A 23,442-nucleotide genomic window follows, 5' to 3' on the forward strand; every position below is an offset into this window, starting at 1 on the left:
AAAAAAAATATGTAAAAGGCATTCTTTACTTAACCCAGATCCTGCTGAGTTATCCTGGTGAATAACTTCCCATGATAACAAACACTTCATAGTTAAGCAAGAGGAAATACAGATGGAAAAAACAAGATGGAAGAAAGAAAAAGGGCAATACAAAAGGTACCATTAACAAAGAGATACTATTATTTTTCAGAATAACAATGTGAGAAATGATAGCAGTGCTTCGGACAGATCAGAACTCAGTAGCATAGTGGATGTGAACATGAATTTGATGTGAAACATTCATCAAGGCTAGTGATGAGAAAATGATACTGAAATGATGATGAATTAATTCATGCTTTGAAAGTAGTATAGGAAATTAAATGGAACTGAGGGAGATAAATTTGCCTCACACACATGCCTAATATATAGTGGACAACAAAAATGAAACTATGAAAAATTAACAAAATATATAGTGTTTGTCACAAAACTGAGAACAGACATCCACAAAAATATATTTCCAAAGTAGACACATTCACTGAATATGGTTTTAGAAAATATGCTTCCAGTGATAGTGAACTTTTCTCTGTAAATGTATAGACATACAGTATGAAGTTTTCTTAAACACCTCACATTCTCCTTATAAAATCTTATGATTTTATAAACTGCATTATAATTGTTTAACATATCTCTTCAATAGCCTTACAGCAAAATAAGGTACTTACAATTTGTATGTAATTGTCATGGTTTCATAGCTCAACATTTTCATCATCTTCAATCAGTCAATAGCATACACAATATATGAATAACCAGTACCTATGTTGGGTAGTGACTTATATTTATACAAAAGAAATAATCGATAACAATGATCTAGTTAATCTGCACTGCTCTGCTTTTCTTTACTGAATTTTATGTTCAGAAAGTATGCTTGTCTGCGTGAGCTAGGTCAGGATATCCATGGCTACACAAAATCAGATGATTGTGGAAAGCTACAGAGGCATTTTTTTCCTAACATATGCTACAGACACCTTAAAAAGCAAAAACTTAATAATTGTAGAGCATGACTCTTCCTGCTGTTCATGTGAACTTTTTATACGTCACCTTTGTGTTTTTCAAGGCAAAATCTGCTCCATATTTTCATATTGAAAGACTGTATACTTTCTAGATTTCTTTCTTAAATAAATCACTTAACTCCATGCCATGTCTAACCTGAAATGTTATTTAAAAAATCAGAATTGGTAAGAAACAGTAGTTGAAGAAATTATTCAATATGAGACTCAGAGAAGAATGGTCACAGTAAATGACTACTAGAAATGAAAACATCAAACACACATTGATTTTTATGTTGTCAATTCCATTTGTTTTGTCACTTGCCAGAGAACTCTGCAATATTTAGGTAAAAGTAGGAAGGCTGATAACTAATGGCCAGAGAACAAGTCATCCATTAATTGGATATGGCTCAGAAATCACCTTCAGGGTAGATAGAGAAAATTCATCAGTGCTATGTTTGTGGCACTGAACAAAACTTTCTGACAAAACAACAAGATGCACTTTTAAAGACAGATGTTTCTGCTTGTACCTTAAAGATTAAAGTGGAACAAGTCATGGCACTTCTAGAAGGCAACCTTTGTACCTAGGAAAAGCTTAATTCTCTGTGAATATAATGAGTGTAACAACAAGTCTTGGTTGTATTACTACTTACTTTCTAAATGCTTCCATCTTTAAGAAGAAAGGCATCTGCTTACCTGAAGGAGGAGGAGCAATTTGTTTTTGTCCTAAATATCAATTTACCCATTTCCAAAGCTTACACCACCACTTGTGTCCTCTGGAGTTCATAGTAATGTGAATTGTCTTTATCCAAGTACCTAGCAAATCATTGTCACATAGCAGCAGTCGACCTTTCTTTTCAATCTATGCACTCTTCAGGAGTTATAAATCAGTTGACTTTCAAGCTCAATGAGATGGCATATGCCCTGGTTTGAAGAACAGATGGAGGCTTGGGGGAAAATTGTTTCTGCAGGCTTACTACAAGCAGCACTACTCCATAAAAGTGAACCATTCACACTAATTTCTCACATACATTATACAGGCAGGGAGCACCAGCCCATTCAGCAGAAAATCTTTCATCTAGCTTTCAGAGGTCATTTAGCAAATTTAAATTACAGTTATTTCTGATACATGGCTGAGTTTTCATTCCATACACTTTCAATAGATGGCAAATAAAGGAATGGCTTAAATTGTATATTCAGGGGGAAAGGAATAGTAAATTAACTGGCACAACATTACTGTTTTCTAGAATCCTGGGATGAGTTGCAACTATTAATTAGCTACAGAAAAGTCACTGAATGAAATATGTCTGAGGTATACTATAGGAATCAGGTAACTGTCACTATTCTATGCAAGGCTTTTTTAGACTCCATCACAACAGTAGTCCCTAGATTCAGCATTGATGTTGTTAAGAGAAAGGAGATCTTACACATTCATAGGAAAACCTTTACTTCTTAAGAAAAACATTATTCAGCCGGTAAGTAAATGGGCATGCCATATTTTTAAAACATATGGTACATTTTCTGAGCACAGAGAAAAGAGACATTTCATTAAATTAATAAATTATAAATATGAAAGAAATGGAAAGGACTAGAGGACTGTAAAAATCTAACTCCAGAAAGAATTACATTTTACAATCACATTACTTGTGAGCCACAAGTGGTAAAAAGGAGGGATTGCATTGAGTAACCTCTAATACATATGTGACATTAACTTGGTGTTTCACTAAAAATACTAGTTTAAATGTAAAAAATAAAATCCACCAATGAGAATGGCGGTAAGTACTGAAATAGTCACAATGATTTTTATGGGATTTCATAAAAACATAGCATTTTGCAACAGAGTTTTGCAGTAACATTTTGATAAGATTATTTTTTAATCTCTAACATCTCACATTTCTTCTAAGACCTGCACTACTATTACAATATTTTTTCAACAGAAAATTAAATCTAGCATAATGCTTTTGAAAAGTAAGGCTTTAATATGATAAATTTATTTGGAATTAGCATTATTAGTGGTGGGATCAAATCAACACAGAAATTTCAAACTTGATAAACCTACTGTTGCAATATTTCTGTGACTATATGTACCATTGAATGGAAACTGGAAGTACCCAGAATTACTCGACAACTTAAAAAATGTTGCCTTAATTGAAGGACATCAGCTTGGTACCATATTTTATTCTGTAAATTATTAAACTGAAAGATGATTAAACTTAGCCATGTCACATAAAATGCTAGAGTCAATATAAATAGTGACTTTTGAAAAAAATCCTACCACAAACATATTACATATAAATATAAAATTAATACATTGTTAAATATAAATGTTATTAGATCAAAACTAATGCTGCCTTAGACTTAAGACAGAGATTTGAATTGGCACTTGTTAAAAAGGATGATTTTAAGTTCTGGAACTTTCATTACTTGGGACACTATCATAAAATCACAGAATGCTCTATGTGAGAAAGGACATTAAAGATCATCTGGTTCCAACCCCTTCAGGCAGGGACACCTCCCACCAGATCACACCACAGGTTGCTCAGTCTGGCCAAGAACACTTCCAGGGATACAGCAACCACAAATTCTCTGGACAACCTGTTGTAGTGCCTCACCAGCCTCACAGTAAAGAATTTATTCCCATTATCTAATTTACACTTGCTCTCTGTCTGTTTAAAGCCGTTCCCCCTTGTCCTGTCACTACGTGCCCTTGTAAAATCTCTCTCCATCTCTCTTGTAGGCTCCCTTTAGGTACTGATAGGCTACAATTAAGTAATCCTGAAACCTCCTCTTTTCCAGACTGAAAAAATCCTAACTGTCTTAGCCTTTATAATTTATAGATGGAAAGGCTACTGGGCCATCTTGGCTAGACTATGCTTTTGCCAAGAAAGGTTGGATCAGATGATCATTGAGGTCCCCTTCAAACCCAGAACTGTAAGATTCCATGAATCTATCATTCTAAGACAGTTGATCAAAAATAGATTCCTGTGAGCATTATAAACTAAAAACTTAATAAATCAGAGGAAAATTTGTAATATCATAGGGAGAAAAAGGGAGAGGATGATGAGTTATATTTACATCTGACAAAAATGATCCCATTCTATTGCAGTCAATGGAAATTTTGTTTTATTTGCTAGCAAATATTTTGCATTCTCTCTTTTTATGACCTAGGGTCATAGACTGATAGAGTGGGTGTATGTTTAGCACTATATAACATTTCTCAAGAAATTTAAAGGAGTTTTCATTTAATGAAAACCAGGTCATAGTCAGATGTGCCTAAATGTATTCTACATTTAAAAAACAAAACAGTCTTGTGATGGAAATTTTAGCAATCTCTAGGAAAAAGTCACATGCACATCAGCCGAGACAACACTTTTGGTAGTGATTAGTTGGGTACTAATACCACACTAATACCATAAAGAATGATGAATGACATTTATCTAAACATGTCTGTTTATGCAAAGTATTGGCTTGTGCTTGCTTTAGTAAGCCATAGTATACAGGTTATTAGTAACTACCAAATAAAGATGATGCAACTGAGCATTGCTATTTTTAAAGCTGAATAATTCTTTCTTGCTACCATGCCACACAGTTTGCTTTATTACTGTCTTCATAGGAAACTGAGCTTTTACTTTCCTTTAAAAGAAATAATAGTACCCAAACTATTAATTTGCACTATATCAGTTATAGTGGGTTTTTTTCCTCACAGACAGCATTTAAAATTTGCTTCTTCAAGACTTTACTTCTTTACCTCAATTCATACTTCTAGTTTCTCTAAATTATTATGTATTATTTTTAGCTTAATAAATTCTTGGTTTCAGTTGCCTTTTCCTGAATCCACACTGCAATTTTCTGTTATACCAACACACTCATATTGGAGACAGGCTTATTAATGATCACTGGAATGATGTTAAAAAAGGAGCCCTCTGGGAAAGATAAACAGAGGTCAATTGCAGCAGAAAACTGAACCATCGCTTCAAACATGAATGAAGAGATTAAATAAAATATAAACTAACAGCACTCTATGCTGTACCAACTGTGTCTGGGCATGATACATGACCTTTCCTCTTTCTACATAACCTTGCAAAAAGCTTTCATTCTGCAGGACAACACTTGTGGAGGATTTACCAGTTTTTTTTACAGTGTCCTCTCAACTTCTTTTACTAGATATTAAATACAGTTTAACAAAAAGTGGAAGCAGAAAAAATCTGTCTCTATCTGAAAATAAATTTTAAAGAAGTATTAATTTTACAGCACTTTTTTCTCTTTTCTTTCAGGTATCTAAGGCTGAAATTCCACAAACAGCTAAAGTAATCTAGCAGCTCATGACTGCTGAAAACAAGTCTCACATTTTTCCCTGTACTTTGCTACTGTTCCTCTCTTCTTCACCAACACTCAGCATCAGCACTCATGGTGGTGATTGTCATATAATCAAAGTTCCCAGGACTATGAACGTGTTGCTTATCAAGAAAAAACACACCCACCTTCTTTTCCTGAGTTAATGAGATAAAATTACCCAAAGAGGGCTCTGATAAATGTCAGTGCCAGTATCAAGTATGCTTCAGAAATAGAAAGTAGAAGAGGTGAAGGAAAATTGAACCTCCCCCTTAGACAGCAACAAGCTTAAAACCCCTCAAATTCTTGAATTACATCTTGAATTACACAAATTGCAAGATGACAGTATAATAATGGGGTCATTCTTCAGGGTAAATGAGCTCCATCCAATTACTTTTAATTTATTTGGAGATTTGAACTTCGGAAAGTGTTACCTAAGTTTACTTGATACTACATAGTAAATAACATACAGTGTTCATTCATCTAGTTTAATGACAAAACAATGCTACAAAAATGAAAAATACAAAGACATTAATTGAAAGCTCTGCAAATGAAAATGTCTCCTCTCTGACTATATTGGTTGATATAAAAAAAGTATTTTCTGTCTTGTAAAATTTATTCCCCAAGCAAGCAAAAAAGCCTGCACTTCCAAGAAAAAAAAAAAATTAAAACCAAGTCATTTTATAGAGAAAACCCCAAAACAAAGTCCAACACTCAAACCAACTAAGCAAAACAAAACCAAAACCATCACCACAACAAATAAACAAAAACTTTTTATCTTAGTGCTGGATATAGGTACCAGCTCAATCACAGAAGTTCAGAATTCTATGTAAACTAGTATGCAACATACTAATGAAAACTCTACTATGGAAAGTTCAAATCATTTGTACTCCCTACTACTAGAAACAACTTTCAGTAGTAGGTGAAAGGAAAAAGTGCATGTCCATCTGAAATTCATGATGTTGAAGGCAGATCACTTTCTTTCAGCCCTGCATTTAGTTTATATCACAAAGAAATAAATTTGCTACCATAGCTTATACTAGATCCTGGGAAAAAAAAAAATTAACTGTGTAGGAAAGAGCAGATGAAGAGAAACTGAAATGGCAGAAGCAATATCCTTAGTGAATACAGAGACTCTGGGAAAAAACCCCCAAAAATAGAAATCATGTTCATGTTGACATTTTGCTTAAAAAGTTTGAGTTTTTGAATTTGGCTTTCATTTCTCTGAAATTGCTACAATTATTTTGAAGAATAGAAGCTTTTTTTACTCCTGCATAATAACTTGCATAATTAACTCCACTCCCTAAAAAATAATTTTTCAAACATTCTGATGACTTTCCATTTAATACAGAGAGACTGCATTTCAAACACATACTTTATAATTCAGAAATACTTTCTTGGTTTTATCAACTTTCTTAGTCAAAGGTTTAATTGCATTCTGACCTTTTTTAATTTAGTATCGTATATTTAAAAATGGAAGTCCTTTTCAGACCTGAACTATGAGCTTTTGTTATTCATAGCTTGGTATGAGATTGTGCAAAAGAATGTATTAATACATTTTGAAATAAAATTGGAATATACATAAGCTGGAAAAGAACTGTGGGATCCCACAAAAGTAGTCAAAAGACTTATAAATATTTTAGTACATTCTTTCGACATAAAGATCACTTTCTAATATTATCTAATTCTAAATTAACAACAATTTACGTTCCCAAGTTTTATATTTAATACGCCATTTAATATGCCATTCCAACCATGCCATTATTATTCATTCTTTCTTAGTGGAAAAAATCAAGTGCTTCCTATTTGGAAAGATTCTTGAACATTTGTTCAATAACTCAAAGGAGTTGTTTATTTCCAGATCTTAAAAACTACTTTGCAAAAGAAACATAAACATTAAATATTTGCAGAAATTTTAAGGCTTTGGTATATATACAGTTCTCTTTTTGATTACCAAGGAAGGATAAAAACAAATGCTTCAAATTAGATATTAAAATGTTACGTTGAGCGTATGCTATTTAGCAAAGAATTCACTGACTGCTAGTACATCCCCTGAAGGGGGTGAAAAGTCTGGAATTATTTTGAAATTATTTTGTTAATTTAATTGCAATCAAGGCCAGAAATTTGTGTAGCGAGTTATGTCTTGTTTTCACAGACATAATTAACAAATTATTATCATTCTCTATATTCACTTTTTCACAATGACAAAAGGAAACGTCTCTCCAGATTTGAAAACAAATATTAGGAACCCCAAGACAATCAAGGTCTTCTTCTTTCAGAAGTAAATGTGATTCTATCCTCTAGAACCATATAATTTTGCTTTGGCATTATCAGAGTTTTTTTGATTTTTTTTTCCCCCTCTGGTAAGAAATGGTATTCTTTAAAACCAGCTTCAATTTCCTGTTCTTGTCTTTAATAAAACCAACTTCAATGCCCTGTTCTTGTAAGGGTATATTATCTTTTTACATTTTTTCTTCCATTGGGTTGAAACAGGTTTATTTAAACTTACAACAATGGTAAAATTTACCAGCCAGAATCACAGCATTACAGAAATATTCTAAGAGATGCCTTTCTACAAGTAAAGACTTAGTCTGAAAATTCACCAAGAGCACACATCTTTCTAAAATTATCTAGTGAGGTCTAATTTGCTTTGGTCCCTATTTTTAAGAAAAGACACCAAGGTAAACACCATGATTTATCTGCACAGTTTAATCTTGTTTATGCCTAGGATTAATTTGGTGCAAGGATGCCTCTTTCTAAATTTAGCACATTTTGGAAACGATTAAGCCATGTAACAACAGAAAAGCACTATTATTTCATAATTAAATATTCAACACATGCAGTTACTCAGAAACAGTTCTATACATTTCTTGAAGTTAAATTTATATTTCATCTAGGTCTACAAACACAGTTACACATAGCCAGCCCTTACAGGTAATTAATCATGGGCTTAAAATGATAGATATGCAGAACTGTCACAATATCAAAAGTCATTTGTGTGAATTTTTGGTACATATTAACCAAATACAATTAATGTATATTAAAGCATTTCAGATTCTCCTGTTCTGTCTAAAAATTACTGTATTCTGTCCAAAGAATTACAGCATAATGAACATGTGTTCAACGTGTTAAAAAAAAACCTCTGACAATTACAGTTTTGATTCAGTAATTATAAAGACAAGCAAAGAAGCAAATAAAATACAGCAGTGTATTTTGCAGGAAAGAACAAAGTCCTGTAGTATTTTCCTTTCCTAGTAAAAAACATCAGGTTTTTGAGACCCTCCTGCATTTTCTCTCATGCACCATTTGATAGACTAACAAGAGTGAAACCAACTACGATATACATTATCACTAAACAGAGAAAAAAACCTCTCTCAACATAAAACATTGATATTGGGCAATTACAGCAGGATTAAAATATCACTGTTACCATTCATTTCTTCTTTTTATCCTTCCACTTGATCACAATTCGTGCAAATAAGTATACTTCAGCCAAGCTTTTATAGAACATTTGCCTCAACACATTTCATAAGTAACATATCTTTTCAATTGTCATGAATTTAGCAGTACTGAGTAAGATATATTACTAAAAAGTTAACTTCTTTCATTAGATATACAACTAATGAACTGATGAAAATTAGACATTAGATGTCTTTTGAGTAGTGCAACTATGTCCTTAAAACAAGTGAAAACCAGAGACCTTACTTGATCTGTACCTTTAAGTATCAGCTAATGATGAACAACATTCTCATCCTTTTGCAGCTCTGGGCAGCTTCTAAGACTTCAGAAGTTATCTAATGCAAAGTTTGAACTGGAAAATGCCAGTTTGCCCATTTCATGTACTTAAACTGCACAGTAATCAATGACAGTTGCATGTCAAACTAAACAATAGCCTCAGATAACTCTATACCTCAGTGTTGTTGAGCCACAGAACTCACTCAGGATTGACTTGTGACTAAATTGAGTGGCATGGAATAAGGGAAATAAGGTTGAATCTGAACCTGCACTAATACAGGAATGGAATAGTCAAGTACTATGCTCCTTACTTGCATTCATGCTGAAGTTCTGATATTTTTTCTCAAAAGAAAGGATTAGCAGAATAGCAAAAATAAGTCTTGCATGACATGTCAGTCCTACATTGCACTAGCTAAAAGCCAGTGTTTTACTGCAGTAGGTGGACATTAGGTCTAGAAGACTGCAAGGTGTGCTAAGAAAAAATACGTGCTGAATATTTGACTAGATACTGTGCTGTTGTGACTGTTCAAGGCAGTATGATTTCAAACAATTAAAACTGCCAGATATAGAAATCAAACACTTTCGCATGCATCTGTGGTTGGAAGGCTTGCAGATAAGTTAGCAAGCTGAAGTGACCCATAAGGATCATCAAATACAACTCCTTTCTCCTCACAGGACTACCTAAATCTAAATCATATGACTAAGAACTTTGTCCAGAAACTAACAAGCACTTCCCTGGGGAATCTGTTCCAGTGTTTAACCACCCTCTCAATGAAAAACCTTTTCCTAATGTCCCATCTGAATTTCTTATGCAGCTCCATTTAATTTCCTGATGTCCTAAGTCAACTAAGCAGTCACTAGCATCATCTAGTGGAATGCCAGTCCAGCAGTATTTCTGTACCTCTCTGTTTGATTTTGAGAAATTAGAAATTAAAAAGCCTCAAGATGAAAATTAAATTCTGCAGATTTTTTTGCACTTATTTGAAAATCACCTCTGCGTCTTACCTGGTGATGAAAGATCAGAGTGCAGGCTTAAGTTGTAAGCCTGAGAGTTCCAGTCCAACAAGGGAATTTCTAGTGTTGCCTGAAGCCCAATTGCACTGGAATCTCACCTCTATTGCGGGTAAAGTATTTTGGGACTGAGATTCCCTTTGCTGCAAGAACTACTAATTATTCTTTGTGCTGATTCAAAACCACTATAGCAACAAAATAGTAGCACAAATCTTTCTTCTGTATTTCAATAAACAAAAGAGCTACCTTAAAAATTTAGTTACTATCAAATATTGTACTGCTTACCACACTACAGAGCCAATCCTGTTTGCTTCATTACAAGCAGAATCAATCATAAGATTGCAAAATTTCTCCTTTTATCGTTGACTTAACATAGCTTTACATTTAAATTTGGTATCATGTTTTTGACATGAAAAATTTAAAACATTTTACAAATCTGACATATTTTGTTCATGCATATCATCATTTTCTGTAACTAACATGGCTTCCAGCAAAATCTTTTTCTAGTCCAATAAATGAGACAAAAAATAAAGTAATTCACAATAACCAAAATAATTAAATAGTAGGAACAGGTCAAAGATCAGCATTCATTTTTAAATTAAATTTAGAAGTCTGCAGTAGTTACTTAGAAGATTGGCAAGTTTTACAAATAACGTCACCAAGCATTTTAGAGAGAAACACAGCCGCATTAGAATAGAGTCATTAGGCAATACATTTATTTTGAAGCCAATTAACCTTTTGTCAGAGAAATGTTGGAGCTGTAATGGTTTCAGCAGTGGAGGTCAGCCTGTAACAGAGGCACGTATGACAGCGATTACGCTGTCTGACATATGCTGGAGACTCAGAGTACAGCCATGGAATGAGAATCTGCCTTCGTTTGTATTCTGCTCTGCATTTTCAGGGAGCAGACAATCTTGACCTATCCATTTAGGTAATTAAAGCTTCTATTTGGAAGTGTCCTGCAGGAAGGTGAAATCTGGGGAGATAAATGGCTGCTGCTCACTGTATTCAGCCACTTCCATCATTTGATGGACTGCCTGAAACAGGCTGCATTGCCAAGTCCTCATAAAAATAGAGATGAATTGGGCAGGAGACAATTCTCTAAGGCAAAGCAACTCTGTCATCTTCCTTTTTGCAGCATATAATTTAATTGTTAGCCCAGGCAGACAGCTGACTCAGGGGCCTTTCTCTAATGACTTTCCCACCATCTTCCATTTGCTAAGAAATTATTTCAGTGTATTTACTTGCAAGCTAACTTTGTTGGACAATGAGAGATGTCATTTCAATAAGCTCAGCTGGTTGTCACAGCTGTGCCAGGACTTACCTTCCAGGCGATTTTGTTTCCTACACACTCATGCTGAACAGCTATTGGAAAGTCTCCTCTCTCATAAAACTTGCGAAAAGCTGTGTGTTTTGCTGGTCTTTGTTTTACTGATCCTGCAGGTGGGGGCCCTCTTACCTTAAAAAGAAAAAAAAAAAACAAAAAAAACCAAAACCCCACAGTTTAGTGGTAACATATTTTTAGAAAAAAAACTAAAGCCTTGCTTAAAATAGATATAAAAGAAGAATAATAGCGATCTCCCAAATTATAGTTTGCTTTCTTCTTTACACGCTAAACTTTACTTCTTTGAAAGTACACTTCGGTAATGACCTACAGGTTTTGTTAACTGCTGTTATTTTTTTTTTTTTGCCACTTTCAGATTATCCCATAAAAATTTGCTATATTTTAAAGTAGATCTTTCTATTATCACAGCATTTTTAAACAAAACCAAAACACCAAGAAGGCAGTGACATTACACAGTAGGAGTTGTTGGGAAATTAAGTATTTCTCCTTTTTCTGTTTCTTTCTAGAAGTAATTTGACTTGCTTTCCAACTAATATTACTGTTTGTACCTTCCACTGTCTTTAGTTAGTCATTAGGTGATGAGATTAGGTAATCTCTTTTAGCATATCCCTTCCCTAAATGCTATGGATTTGGTTTTCAGATGACTTCCAGTCCTTCAGTATTCATGGCTGAAGCGATGGAAAGAATGAAGGTCTTTTGCTCAGACCTCTATCATCTGCCTGTGAGGAAATTTGTTTTAGCTCCACTTAGTTCCTTATCTGAGCTATTGCTGGTTTAGCATATGGCATAGTCTGAATGACAGTCCAATTCCAAAATGCTCATGCTGGAACCTTTTTCTCAAACATGGTAGTAACAGCAACTAACAATTGGCACTATGATAATAGAATTCCAAGTACTTAAAAGAAATCTATTGTTTAAGCTAATTAACAAAGCTAATCTCAAATGCTAAGAGAGTCTAAGAGAGCTAAACTAATCTCAAATGCCCTTGACAACTGATTCTTCACTGTGAAACTCCAGTGCTGTACATCTGGGATAAGAACTTCCTACAATTCTCTGCATGTTTCTTTTGTTAAAAATGCTAGAATGTGTCATTTTCAAAACAAAAAAAGGGGAAGAACTTCAATGATCATAAACCATACCCAGTATTTGTATTCTATTTTTCTTCAGTGACCCTTAGATTAGTTTCTAGCAGACATCCAGCTTTCCAGTGAACAGAATGTAAATTTGCAATATCCTCTTTTTCATTTGGGCTATTCTGTAATTTAACTCTGCTAAGTACAGATCTAAATTTGACTTGGTACTTTTTTCCCTCAAATAATTTTCCACTGGCCTAGCTAGAGGAATCCACTATTGATATGCCTACACTGTACTTTTCTAAAAATTGCTTCAGCTAGGGCTATTAAACTGTGACCTGTTGTTGCATATTGCTGTCCCTGACAGACCATGTCCAGTAAAAACTAATTTGATATGCATAGCTGTAACTTTGTTTAGTAAACACATCTGCAGCAGTTGAGAGTAATACTCAAAGAAAAGCATTTCTAACCAATGTAAAGAAACCTCTACTTGCTGTTCTGCAGAGGAACAGTTTGTTCTATGCCACCAATATAAGTACTTTCACTTGGTTTTTACTTGGTTTTTGTGTGTGTGTGGTTTTTTGGGGTTTTTTTGCCTTTTTTTTTTTTGTTGTTGTTGCTGTTTTTTGGATTTTTTCCCTTTTCTTATTTGAGGCAAGTCTCAAAGTCACTGCACTTTGAGGCCACCAGAAAAGCACCTCTGTTCTTTTGTATATTATTATTCACAAACAGGTCTTTCATACATCCTTTAAAACATTATCTTCTGTACAGTATCAGAGGTCACTGTTAGATTTTAGCTTAAATTATTGATAAAGAATGTGTTGTCTTGATAACATGAGATATAATCTGAATTCTTTCTAGCAGACTACCATTATTAGAGGTAGCTAATACAATCTCAAATTACATCTTCTCTGATACCAGACATTCTCTTCTTCCCAGCTCATGTCAGTAAATTTGCTACAAGCCTTTTCCTACTGTACTTTACAAATTTTCTAGAAAATATGTTTACATTAATTAAACTTCTTCCTATTCTTTATCTAAGAGCAAAGATACTAGAAGGACTAAAAGTATGTTGGTGTCAAACCCCTTCATTGCACATTGTCATTACATGAAGGCTCAGAAACTCCATCTTAACCTGCTCTGATCTGCCATCTCAAAAAAAGGCAGTGGTAGAATTAGAAAAGATCTAGAAGAGGATAATGACTGAAGGCAAATAACAGAATAAAGTCAGAAAATTATTACTATGGAAGAATAAAATAAAGAACTATAAAATCATGTCATTATGGAGAAGGTGATAAGGGCAGATTTTCCACTATCTCCTCCAGTAAAAGGATGGGACATAAAAAAAAATAGTAAGAAGTTTGGAACAAATAGAAGTATTTATGTATTCATGCAGAAAATAATGGATTTATGGAACTCCTGGCCAAAAGTCAGTGCTGAAAATACTAAAATTTTCTGTACATTCAAGTTGTGACTGGAAAAATTGATGAAAAAGGAATCCATTAAAGTTGATTAAATCCTTATTATCAGGAATCATAAATACAGTGAGTATTATTTTTCATGTGATACAGTCTGTTTGGTAGGTCTCTCAGCCTTACATTTAGTCTCATAGTGACATCACATTGGCATCTTATAGTTATCCATTGATTAACTGCCACAGCAAGTATTTTTTTAAGATGATGAGCTCAATGTTATTAATATAGTTTCTTGTCATTAGTTTTAAGTACATTATGTTGTACTTTTTACTATAATATTTAATTACATTTCTATTACATCAGTTCTCAAAGACTTCCACTTGTATCTGTCACACCATTATTTTCATTTATTTTAATAACTCCAAACATTATGTCAGCTATAAATTTCATTATGCAATCATGATTTTTTCAATCAAAAAAATAAATAACTAATCATTCCTAAAACCAAATATTAAGAATTTCCATTAATAAATTTCATCCATTATCATATCTGTCATTTCAATATTACATGCCATCATTGTCTCCACTTGAGTATGAACTTTTTGCCCTCCAAACTCCTCTTGCACTGTATAACTACCAAAGTACTGTGTACAGCTGGAGACGTAGCAGTGTACCAAATACTTGAAAATAGTGTCAACAGGGAGAACTATTGTTTTTCCCTTTGTCTTAAAGATGCTTTTCTTGTCAGATTCGTCTGCAACAGATACAGAAACCTCTAAATACCTGGAAGAGCAACTGACTTCAAAGCAATGAAATGATCAAGACAGAAATGAGCCTAACATCTATCTAGAACAAAGAACTGTCAGCAATCAGGAAGACAGTGAAACTGTCCCTGCATTGAAGATACAGTAATTTTACATGACTGAAGAGTACGGTTGTGCTCTCCTTTATTTAATGAAGACAACTTGTTTCATTTGTATCTGACAAAACCTAGCTTATGAGACCTTTGCTAGAGTGGCTGCACTGAGCCACTACTGCTTACCTTTTGCAAACAGTTTCTTTTCCTTCCAGCCTTCATTACTAAGGAGACCACCACGGAGCACTATTCTCTAATGCAAACACTGCTTTGGGTCATTCTAGCTGTGCACAATATGCCTGAGGAAAAGTTTATGTACATTATTTCCTCTTCCACTTTGCAATTCCTGATCTAAGCCTCGATCACATGATCCCTATTGGCCTCTCTCAGCTGAGGCTTCTCAATGATTTTATGTTGCTAAGTGAAATACACAAAAACTGATCAGACAAAGCTTTACTTTGGTATGATAAGTTCCGCCTTCTTACATTTTATATTGTTATAATTACTTATAAAAAGGTCATTCTGAAAGTATTCCATTTATTGGAAAAATAGCAACAAATACTATCTTCTTCAAGTTAATAAAAATGTTTCACTGTAATATAGTGAGAAAGATTAAGATTAGAGTTCCAGTTAATTAAAGGCTAATATTCATGATGGCAAAGTATATGAAGCAATAAACAGATTCTGAGGTTCGTTAAATGCCAAAGAGAAATTGAAGAGTTTGATAATTGCAAAACTAATTTATTGTAATTCTATGCCATTGAACTATGTGACAAGATAAAAGATGCAAGCCATTAACCAAAAAAGAGAGAAAGACCATATTTCCTTCATTGATTCATGAGCATTGAAAGCCATTTTACCAGGTTGCATTCTTAAACTTTTCAGTTATGGCACATTAGTAAAATGACTAAGAAAAATTATTTTAAACCAGGTTTAAATAGTGATTAATAGTTGAAGATTAAATTTTGTTCATTTTCTGAGTGTCAAACTGCATGCACGCTCAAGGACCTAAACATGTCTGTTTAGGACAACTGGCCATTTTTGTGAAAACTAAGACTAGTTTCATGAGCAGTTTAAGCCAAACAAAAACTAGACTGAGGTCCTACTGTTCTTATGTAACAATTCATGTCTTGTATTAAAAAAAAAAGACAAGTGATGCAATCAAATTTAGTACGATTTTTCTTATTAACCCAGACTAATGCATTTAGAAGAAAGAAATGATTGCCACTTGTTGGCTGCCAAGATTCTTACAGGAAAATTGGAATTTAAGCCAAGCCTTTTATATTTTCTCCTCACAAAAATATTTCATTAAATTTATTTTTCAAGCTACAGGAATCAAAAATTATATGACCAATCAACTATCTTACCTAAAAAAGGTTTCCTTGAAAATATACGCCATTTTATCACCTTGAAGAATGAAATTTTTGAAATAAAACCATAAATTCCCATTCCTTGTATTCAAGTGAAAAAAATGATGTGTACAAAATTGCACTGTATTCACAGAATAGAATTTACTAATGTCTTCTGTCTCAGGGAGATGTAAAGGTGATGGCATTAAGGAAATGTTTGTGTAACCACTGACAAATTCTTTGTCTCATCCTCCTCTTGTACTGGTGTTAAACTTTGCTAATGCAGCCTAGTTCAACAGGCAATCCACTTACTTCGCCATGGGAAAGATCAGCATTCATTTCCTTGTGTATTGGTCCCAGAACCTGTGGCCAAATCCTAACATCAATGTCAAGCAAAATGCAATATATATGAAATAAGTCCAACTATACAATGAATACTCAAGCTATCAGGAGTATTCAAAAATAAAGGCCAAATAATATACCTAGCACTATTCAGGGCCATGCTGACACCCAAAACTTTACTGGAACTGTCAACCGCAAGGTCCTCATTCTCATAGCGTGATAAAGCTCTTATCTTGGCTGGACAGGCACTGACACAACACTGCCTAGGCACAACTCATGCCCAATGAACAGGCTGAGGTGCAAAAGCTATGAACCACAGTTTGTGCTTTTGGTGTCAGCCCACACAAAAGCACCGTACATGTTTCTACATTTGTAATGCAGACAATCCCATCATCAAAACAATCTCATCAATAACCCACGAGAAAACATCAAAATTTTGGCAGTTACCTACCAACACAACAGAACAATAGGATGATAGTTTTTGGTGACATCTACAGAGTTTCAAATAAACACAGTAGCAGTACTAAAGATCTGGAAACACGAATCTTAGCAAGTGTTAACAATCAGAACCTCATCTAGGCAACCCCAAGAGTGTCTGCTCTGACTGGTAATAGGCAGCAAAGCCTGTCCTGCTCTTCTTAATTTAGTGATCCTAATTTGATTAAACTGACTTAGGTGGTTAATACATTCTGCAATCATGTTTTGATTTTGTTATGCAGTCATACCAAAAATTGAATGAGAAATTTCAATGACAGGAGAGGCACAGTAAGATGTCCCAGTAGGTACTGCTGAGTTCCACATTAATTCTTTTTATTTAATATCAATATCACAAGCATTCAATATCAAAAGAACACGATCATTCAACATGTATCAGATAAAAGCTTTTTCTATCCAAAAAGAAACAAGGAGATATTTCTTCAAATGTGCCACTCTTGATATGCTTTAAATGGTGCCACATCTAATGCTTAGAAGCTGCTTCTGGGGCTATTCCACAAATCTGGACAACAGATCAAAGCCCATCTCATAACTTCAAAAGTCAAATTGAGAAAAATCAATTTTACGACCCCCAAATGAAACTACTGATAGGTCAGCAAACATTACAAATGCTTCCAAAGCACTACCACTTGAAAGAAATATTGGACACGTGATTTTGTACAAAGATACTATATCTTGTTATTGCCTTGAGACACTACAGAATGTAAGACAAACTGCATGCAGAATTACTCTATTTCACCACCTCAATAAATGTTATTTTTGATTGGGGAAGAGATAAGCTGTTTCAATAAGACAGATGTGCCTATGTTATAAACTGCTCTATAGCACTTTGTACTTGGAAGGTCCTTCATCTCTTATTCTCTACTGGATTATAATGTAATTATTTAATATAATTTAAATTTCTCTCCTCATGTTTGCCAAGCAATTTCCTTTGATGCAAAGGGAGAAGAGTGACAATTGCTAATATATTTCTCTGCTAATATATTTCTTTCCTTCCAGTCCAGATGAATAGAGTTTTGCTCTGTTAGTTTCACAAAGCTTTCCATTGCTCCAATTGCACTAAATCTGGAAACCTTCTAAATTTTTCCTGATAGCTATTTTAACATAGGGCAGGTTTTTTTACTTTCAGTGCTACTGTTGCTCATAAAGGTATTTATTAACCTGCAAAGGTATCTGTCCTTTTTGCAGGGACAACTGATCAATTGATTTCTTTGATGTTAAGTTCAAATCATTCCCTCACAAGAAGAATGCTAGTAGGAAACAAATAGTTTTTGATTCATATTGTATGCAGTTGAAAACATTTTAACAATCTCTGTTGTTTGCTTGGCATATAGGTAAAAAAAAAAATCTTCCAAGAAGAGTAAATTTTCCTTGGTGAAAGAGTCAATTTTGTCTCATAAGAAGTCAGATTTGTAGGATGCAAGTGAAAAGGAGGTCTCACAGAATATTTCTTCACAGATACTGATAGCAGCTGGGTTGTGACTGTGAAGGGACAAATGTATCTTTCAAAAGCCACAATGCTCTTACTTTCATAATTTTGTTATTTTAAATGCTTTTCATATTGGCAAATGCAGGATTAATCACTTTCTGTAGTAACTGACATTCCCCAAATATTTTGTGTCAATCTCCACAACTACCTAGACTGTTTGTTTGCAACCCCTTTACCTGATATATAATTATTCATGCCTGAAAGTAATGATAAAGTTTTATTATATTGATGTTACCAATTTCAGAACAACTGAAAGTTATACTGTTATTGAAGTCAACTAAATCTGCATGGAAATATATTAATCTGGACTAGAATATATGAAATATTAAAAACAAACATTTTGCTCTGTAGGATCCTATTACCATTCCTATTTATTGACTATAGCTTTTTCTCATATTGAAGCTCTTATGCAGCATCTTTAATCCATACAGCATTGTTACTGTAGGCTAAATCAATCTGCTGCATAGCCAGGGCAGTGAGGATTCTGTGGTCTCTTTGAGGTCTGGAAGGTACAGGGGCCCATTTCATTAAGTTAAAAAAAACATAAAGTTATCAGCTTCATACTTTTTAGCTTGGCAATCATACACTGACATTTGTTAATCATCAGTGACAAGTTTTAAATAAACTATCCAGTGTCATGTCCTAAGCTTTTATTTCAGAATTGTTCCATTTATGTATGCAATGACTTAAGAAATAGCTTAAACTCTATTTAATTGCTTTTTTCCTTAAGACCTTTCCTGAAGCCCTGCCCCCTCTTTTTCTTTCCTGAAACTGCTTCAGAAGTATCAGAAAGTAATGTACTGTGAATTTTACCATGACTCTTTAATAGACTGTTTGGGAAGAAGTTGATAATAACTCTTTGGACATCATGATGTCTCAGGTGTATAGTGAAGTACAGCTAGATTAACTCTTGTTAAATGTCAAAGCCTGCCCCATTTTTAAAAATCTTACTATTGTTTTTTGTGTTCCATTTTTTCTGTCATGCTACCAAAAATGCCTTAAAATATTACAAATCTCTCTCTTTTCAGTAAGTTGATTAGACTGGAGAGTACTGACAGGGGTTTTGGGGCTTTTTTCTTTTTTTTCCATTTTGGAAAGGAGTCTGAGACACAGATTCCTTTTAGCATTGTGATCATTCACAGCCATGGGCTGTCCAACTGCTTCTGCCGTAATTTCCTCAGTTTCTTTCCACATAACATAATTAGATCTTAAAATGTCACTTGAGCAGCTTTCCTGCTAGCCTTCTCGTCCTATATATTTATGTGATTAGAGATTCAGCTAGGCATCATTTTCTTTCATTATTGCATACATCTTTTACTCCAATTAGACTTGAAATAATACAGAAGATTGACCTAAGTTTTGCTATGGTTCACAGGAATAGTCTCAGGAATGGTTTTTTGCACAGGAAGGCATATTTTATCTAGCTAGTCAAAACATGATTTGTAAAAAGTTTGAGAGCTCATTCCATTCTTTACACTCAAAGTACCCCCACAGCAGATGCAGAGCTTTTTTCTTCCTCTGCCAGAAAACATGACCATCTACATATTTTCTTTTCCTCATCATGATCATTTCCTTTCCTTTTCTTATACTCCTCATCATCTCCAGAGCTAACTGCTAGGGTGCTAGCAGGAGCAGAATCCCATCCTTCCCCAGTTTTGAGCTTAGCAGGAAGCATAAAGATGCTCTTGGGTGAAACTCAAAGGACAGAAACAGGGCATCTTCAGTATATATTATTAGCAAAGTAGACTTCACCTTAACTACCTAGACAGTGATCATATAAAACTTAATGAAAATATCAATTTCTTGGTTATTGGAAGATTCTAAAAAATTTACAAGGATCATTTTTACTTAGAAGAAACTGAAAAGTATCCATAATGTGCAGAATAAAAATTATTATTTTAGACATTATGCCATTTCTCAGTCAAATTATGTCTAATTCATCCCATTTTCTTGTGTTTTAACCTACACATTTATACTCAATTCAGTTGAAACTGATAACACTAATTTACAGTGTACAGACTCCTTACAGAAGTGGTGTGGTAGAAAAAAAGAGAATGCCTTATCTATGGGACTTCAATACATTGGGATGCTATTTCCTAGCATATTCTGATGCAGTTTTACTTGGTATATATGGTATTCTGAGCAGGGATTGGAATGAAGGTATCTAGTTTCAATGGGACTGCTCTAATCAATTTATTTAAATCTTATTTCTCATTCAAGGGTTCTAGAACCCTTGAAAACATTTAGTTGAAACCATATCCCAAATGCATATATTTCAGTGCTATAACTGAAAAAAATCTAAGATTTTCATAGTAAAGATGAGTGTCTTGACCCCCAGGGTACCAAAAAGGACACCAGTTATTGAGAAATGTATTTCTGAAACTTATCAAAAACAAAAAAAAAAAAATTAAAAAAAAACCAAAATAAATTAAGGTGGAACTCAGATGAAACTGCTCTACATAGCATCTAAGAAAGGGCATTAATAATAAAACTATTAATAAAACTCCCAAATGAAAATTTGCATCAATATTGTACAGGTACATCGAAGTGAAATATTACTGTCTTCATACATTAATCAAAAGTAATTGTTCTAAAAACCCCACAACTCACAACTATGCACATTAAGAGTTGAAAAGTATACGTTATAGAGTGATAAATAGATTACTTACTAATGTTGGTAATTAGCAATAGGAAACTTTCACTGGACATTTTTTATTTATTGACTGCTAGCTACTAAAGGAGGACTAGAGTGCATCAGAAAGTCCTGTGAGCAACAACTGCTACAACTACACAGAACAATGCAACCCAGAAAAAAAAAATCTTTGATTTTCACTAAACTTGGAAAATAGGCAGAGTCTCAAGGAATCATATTTTTTGTATGCTTAATATAATTCCCATTATAATTACAGAATCATTATCACCACGCTGTAAGGACAAAAAACAATAAAAAAGATTGTATATTGATAGATTTACACACCCCCCAATCAGACAAGAACAAGTACACAAAATATGCAAATCATATAACTTATAGTAAATTTGTATATAATGCGGCAATGAAGAAACAGTCAGCTGTGTTAGCTAACATATAAATGTGATGCCAAACATACCCAAGGGGAACCCTCTGGTTATGGGGAAAAGGTTAAAAGAAAACCAATCAAAAAAGCTGGGATGATGATCTGTTTCTTCCAAGGAGGAATAGCACCACTGACTTCAGAACCCAGACATGCATTAGAAGTGTGAGCACAACACCAGTTTAAGGCACAGATACTACAAAGCTTTTGTGTATAAATTTCAATAGTTTCACTATTGGGCATAAGCAGCAATAATTATGTAATATGACTCTAATGTGTAAATATCTTCTTATATAGACTGATTTTTTTTTTATCAGACTGCTATGACTTTAATTAAATGGATCACAAATTCTTGGTTTCACACACAGTATTTTTCTATAGCTCAAAGAAATTGCATAGGCTGGTTAATCTAATCTAGTAACTTTGCCCTGGAGGCTTTGCGATAAAATCTCAGTGCAGCAACTGATGGAGAATGCAGGTGACCTAGGCTGTAATTCAGATTAAACAGCATTTATTTATTGTGCTACTAGATGCAATCCTTTTTTATAAAGCTTTTTTTTTTTTTAAAGAGCTTTAAGTACTTTATTATTCAAATTTACTTTTTGCCAGAAAGTTCAGACTCTCTTTTCCTGAGACACATTTGGACTATCAATTGCTTCAATTATTTGTTTGGGACTTCATTTCCTAACACAGGTACTTATGTCTACTCTAATTCTATATATCCTTGCAGGCTCTCGGAACAGCATCTCTTAGATAATTAAACTCCCAGTTTGAAATTCAAGACATAGAAATCATTCTTTAAAGACCATTGCAATCAAAGTAAAAACATTTCTGTTGTTTTAATCATAAAGGAAAATATTTTTAAAGAAATCTACCGGTAGTTAGGAAAAACAACATTCCAGAAGAAGCTTCAATTTTCAGTATCACAAAGCATAATTCCATTGGAACATAGTAGACTCTTGAGGTAAGATAGAAAAGATAGAAGAAACACAGTTAACAATCTAGTTGTAAGATGGAATTAAGGGAAAAGTAGGTAGCTGTTTAAGTGCCAGAACAGAAATACGAATAATTTCACTCCACCTAAGTTGCAAGAGAACCCATCAAAAAAACTATAAGAGCTTGTCAGAAAGCAGCTCTTCCATGAACATAAATGAACAAGTTATGGCTCTGAGACATAGAAGTTTTTAAAATTATTTTCCTTCGATCTCACCATACCATTTTCCCACATACAACTGAAAAATAAAAGGAAAAAAAGAAAAAAAAGAAAAAAGCCTTCATGATTATGAAAAAAGCTTTTCCAATATTGAAAAATGAAAGACTCTTTGAAGAAGCATTGAAAACAGAGTTCCAATAGATGTGATGTTCCCCCTCAGTTTAGAATCTTTATGACTTTTTCAACATAATCAGCAATTTTCCTGGTGGTCATTTGAACAAATCATGTTTCAGTGTCCATCTTGCTACTAGATATAAATATGGACACTAGGATAAAGACTGCAAGGCATCTGGCTATTCTGAACATTGCATAGCATACTGTCAACAGGCTATATATGCTATTTTTTTTCTGTCAGAGGAGCCAGTTCCCAGTAAGCTAACCTGGATAGTGAAATATAAACTGGAAATTTGAACATGATTCTCTACATGGCAAAATTTGTTTTAATTTTCATAGTTTTCTCCATCTGTCTGGGTAGAAAAAAAGCTCTTTCCATTAAAGAGTAAAAAGCACAGTTGAAACCCCAGCAGAGTGACAACTGGAAACTAATAGTAAGACACTAGGCGTCATCCATCTTTTCTTCTTCTGAACTCACTCAGCTTACAAGATAAGCACAGGAGTGAGTTCTTTGCAGAACTGAGGATCGACAAAGAGACTGTTGTAATTGAACATTATGCATTAATCATAATTGTAA

General features: G+C 33.9%; 1 protein-coding gene across 6 annotated transcripts in view; it reads right to left on the reverse strand.

Moving 5' to 3' along the window:
* Positions 1 to 23,442, reverse strand: part of PACRG (parkin coregulated) — a 214,947-nt gene that overhangs the window by 156,182 nt on the left and 35,323 nt on the right. For 5 of the 6 annotated variants that reach the window (XM_077175672.1, XM_054629556.2, XM_077175674.1 and 2 more), the window contains exon 3: positions 11,428 to 11,562. The exons of the other annotated variant lie outside the window; for it this stretch is intronic. In XM_077175672.1, coding sequence (XP_077031787.1) covers positions 11,428 to 11,562 — 135 coding nt within the window. The remainder of the gene's footprint in view (positions 1 to 11,427; positions 11,563 to 23,442) is intronic. 6 annotated transcript variants of the gene reach the window in all.

Source organism: Agelaius phoeniceus, chromosome 3, assembly GCF_051311805.1.
Source record: "Agelaius phoeniceus isolate bAgePho1 chromosome 3, bAgePho1.hap1, whole genome shotgun sequence".
Lineage (NCBI taxonomy): Eukaryota > Metazoa > Chordata > Aves > Passeriformes > Icteridae > Agelaius > Agelaius phoeniceus.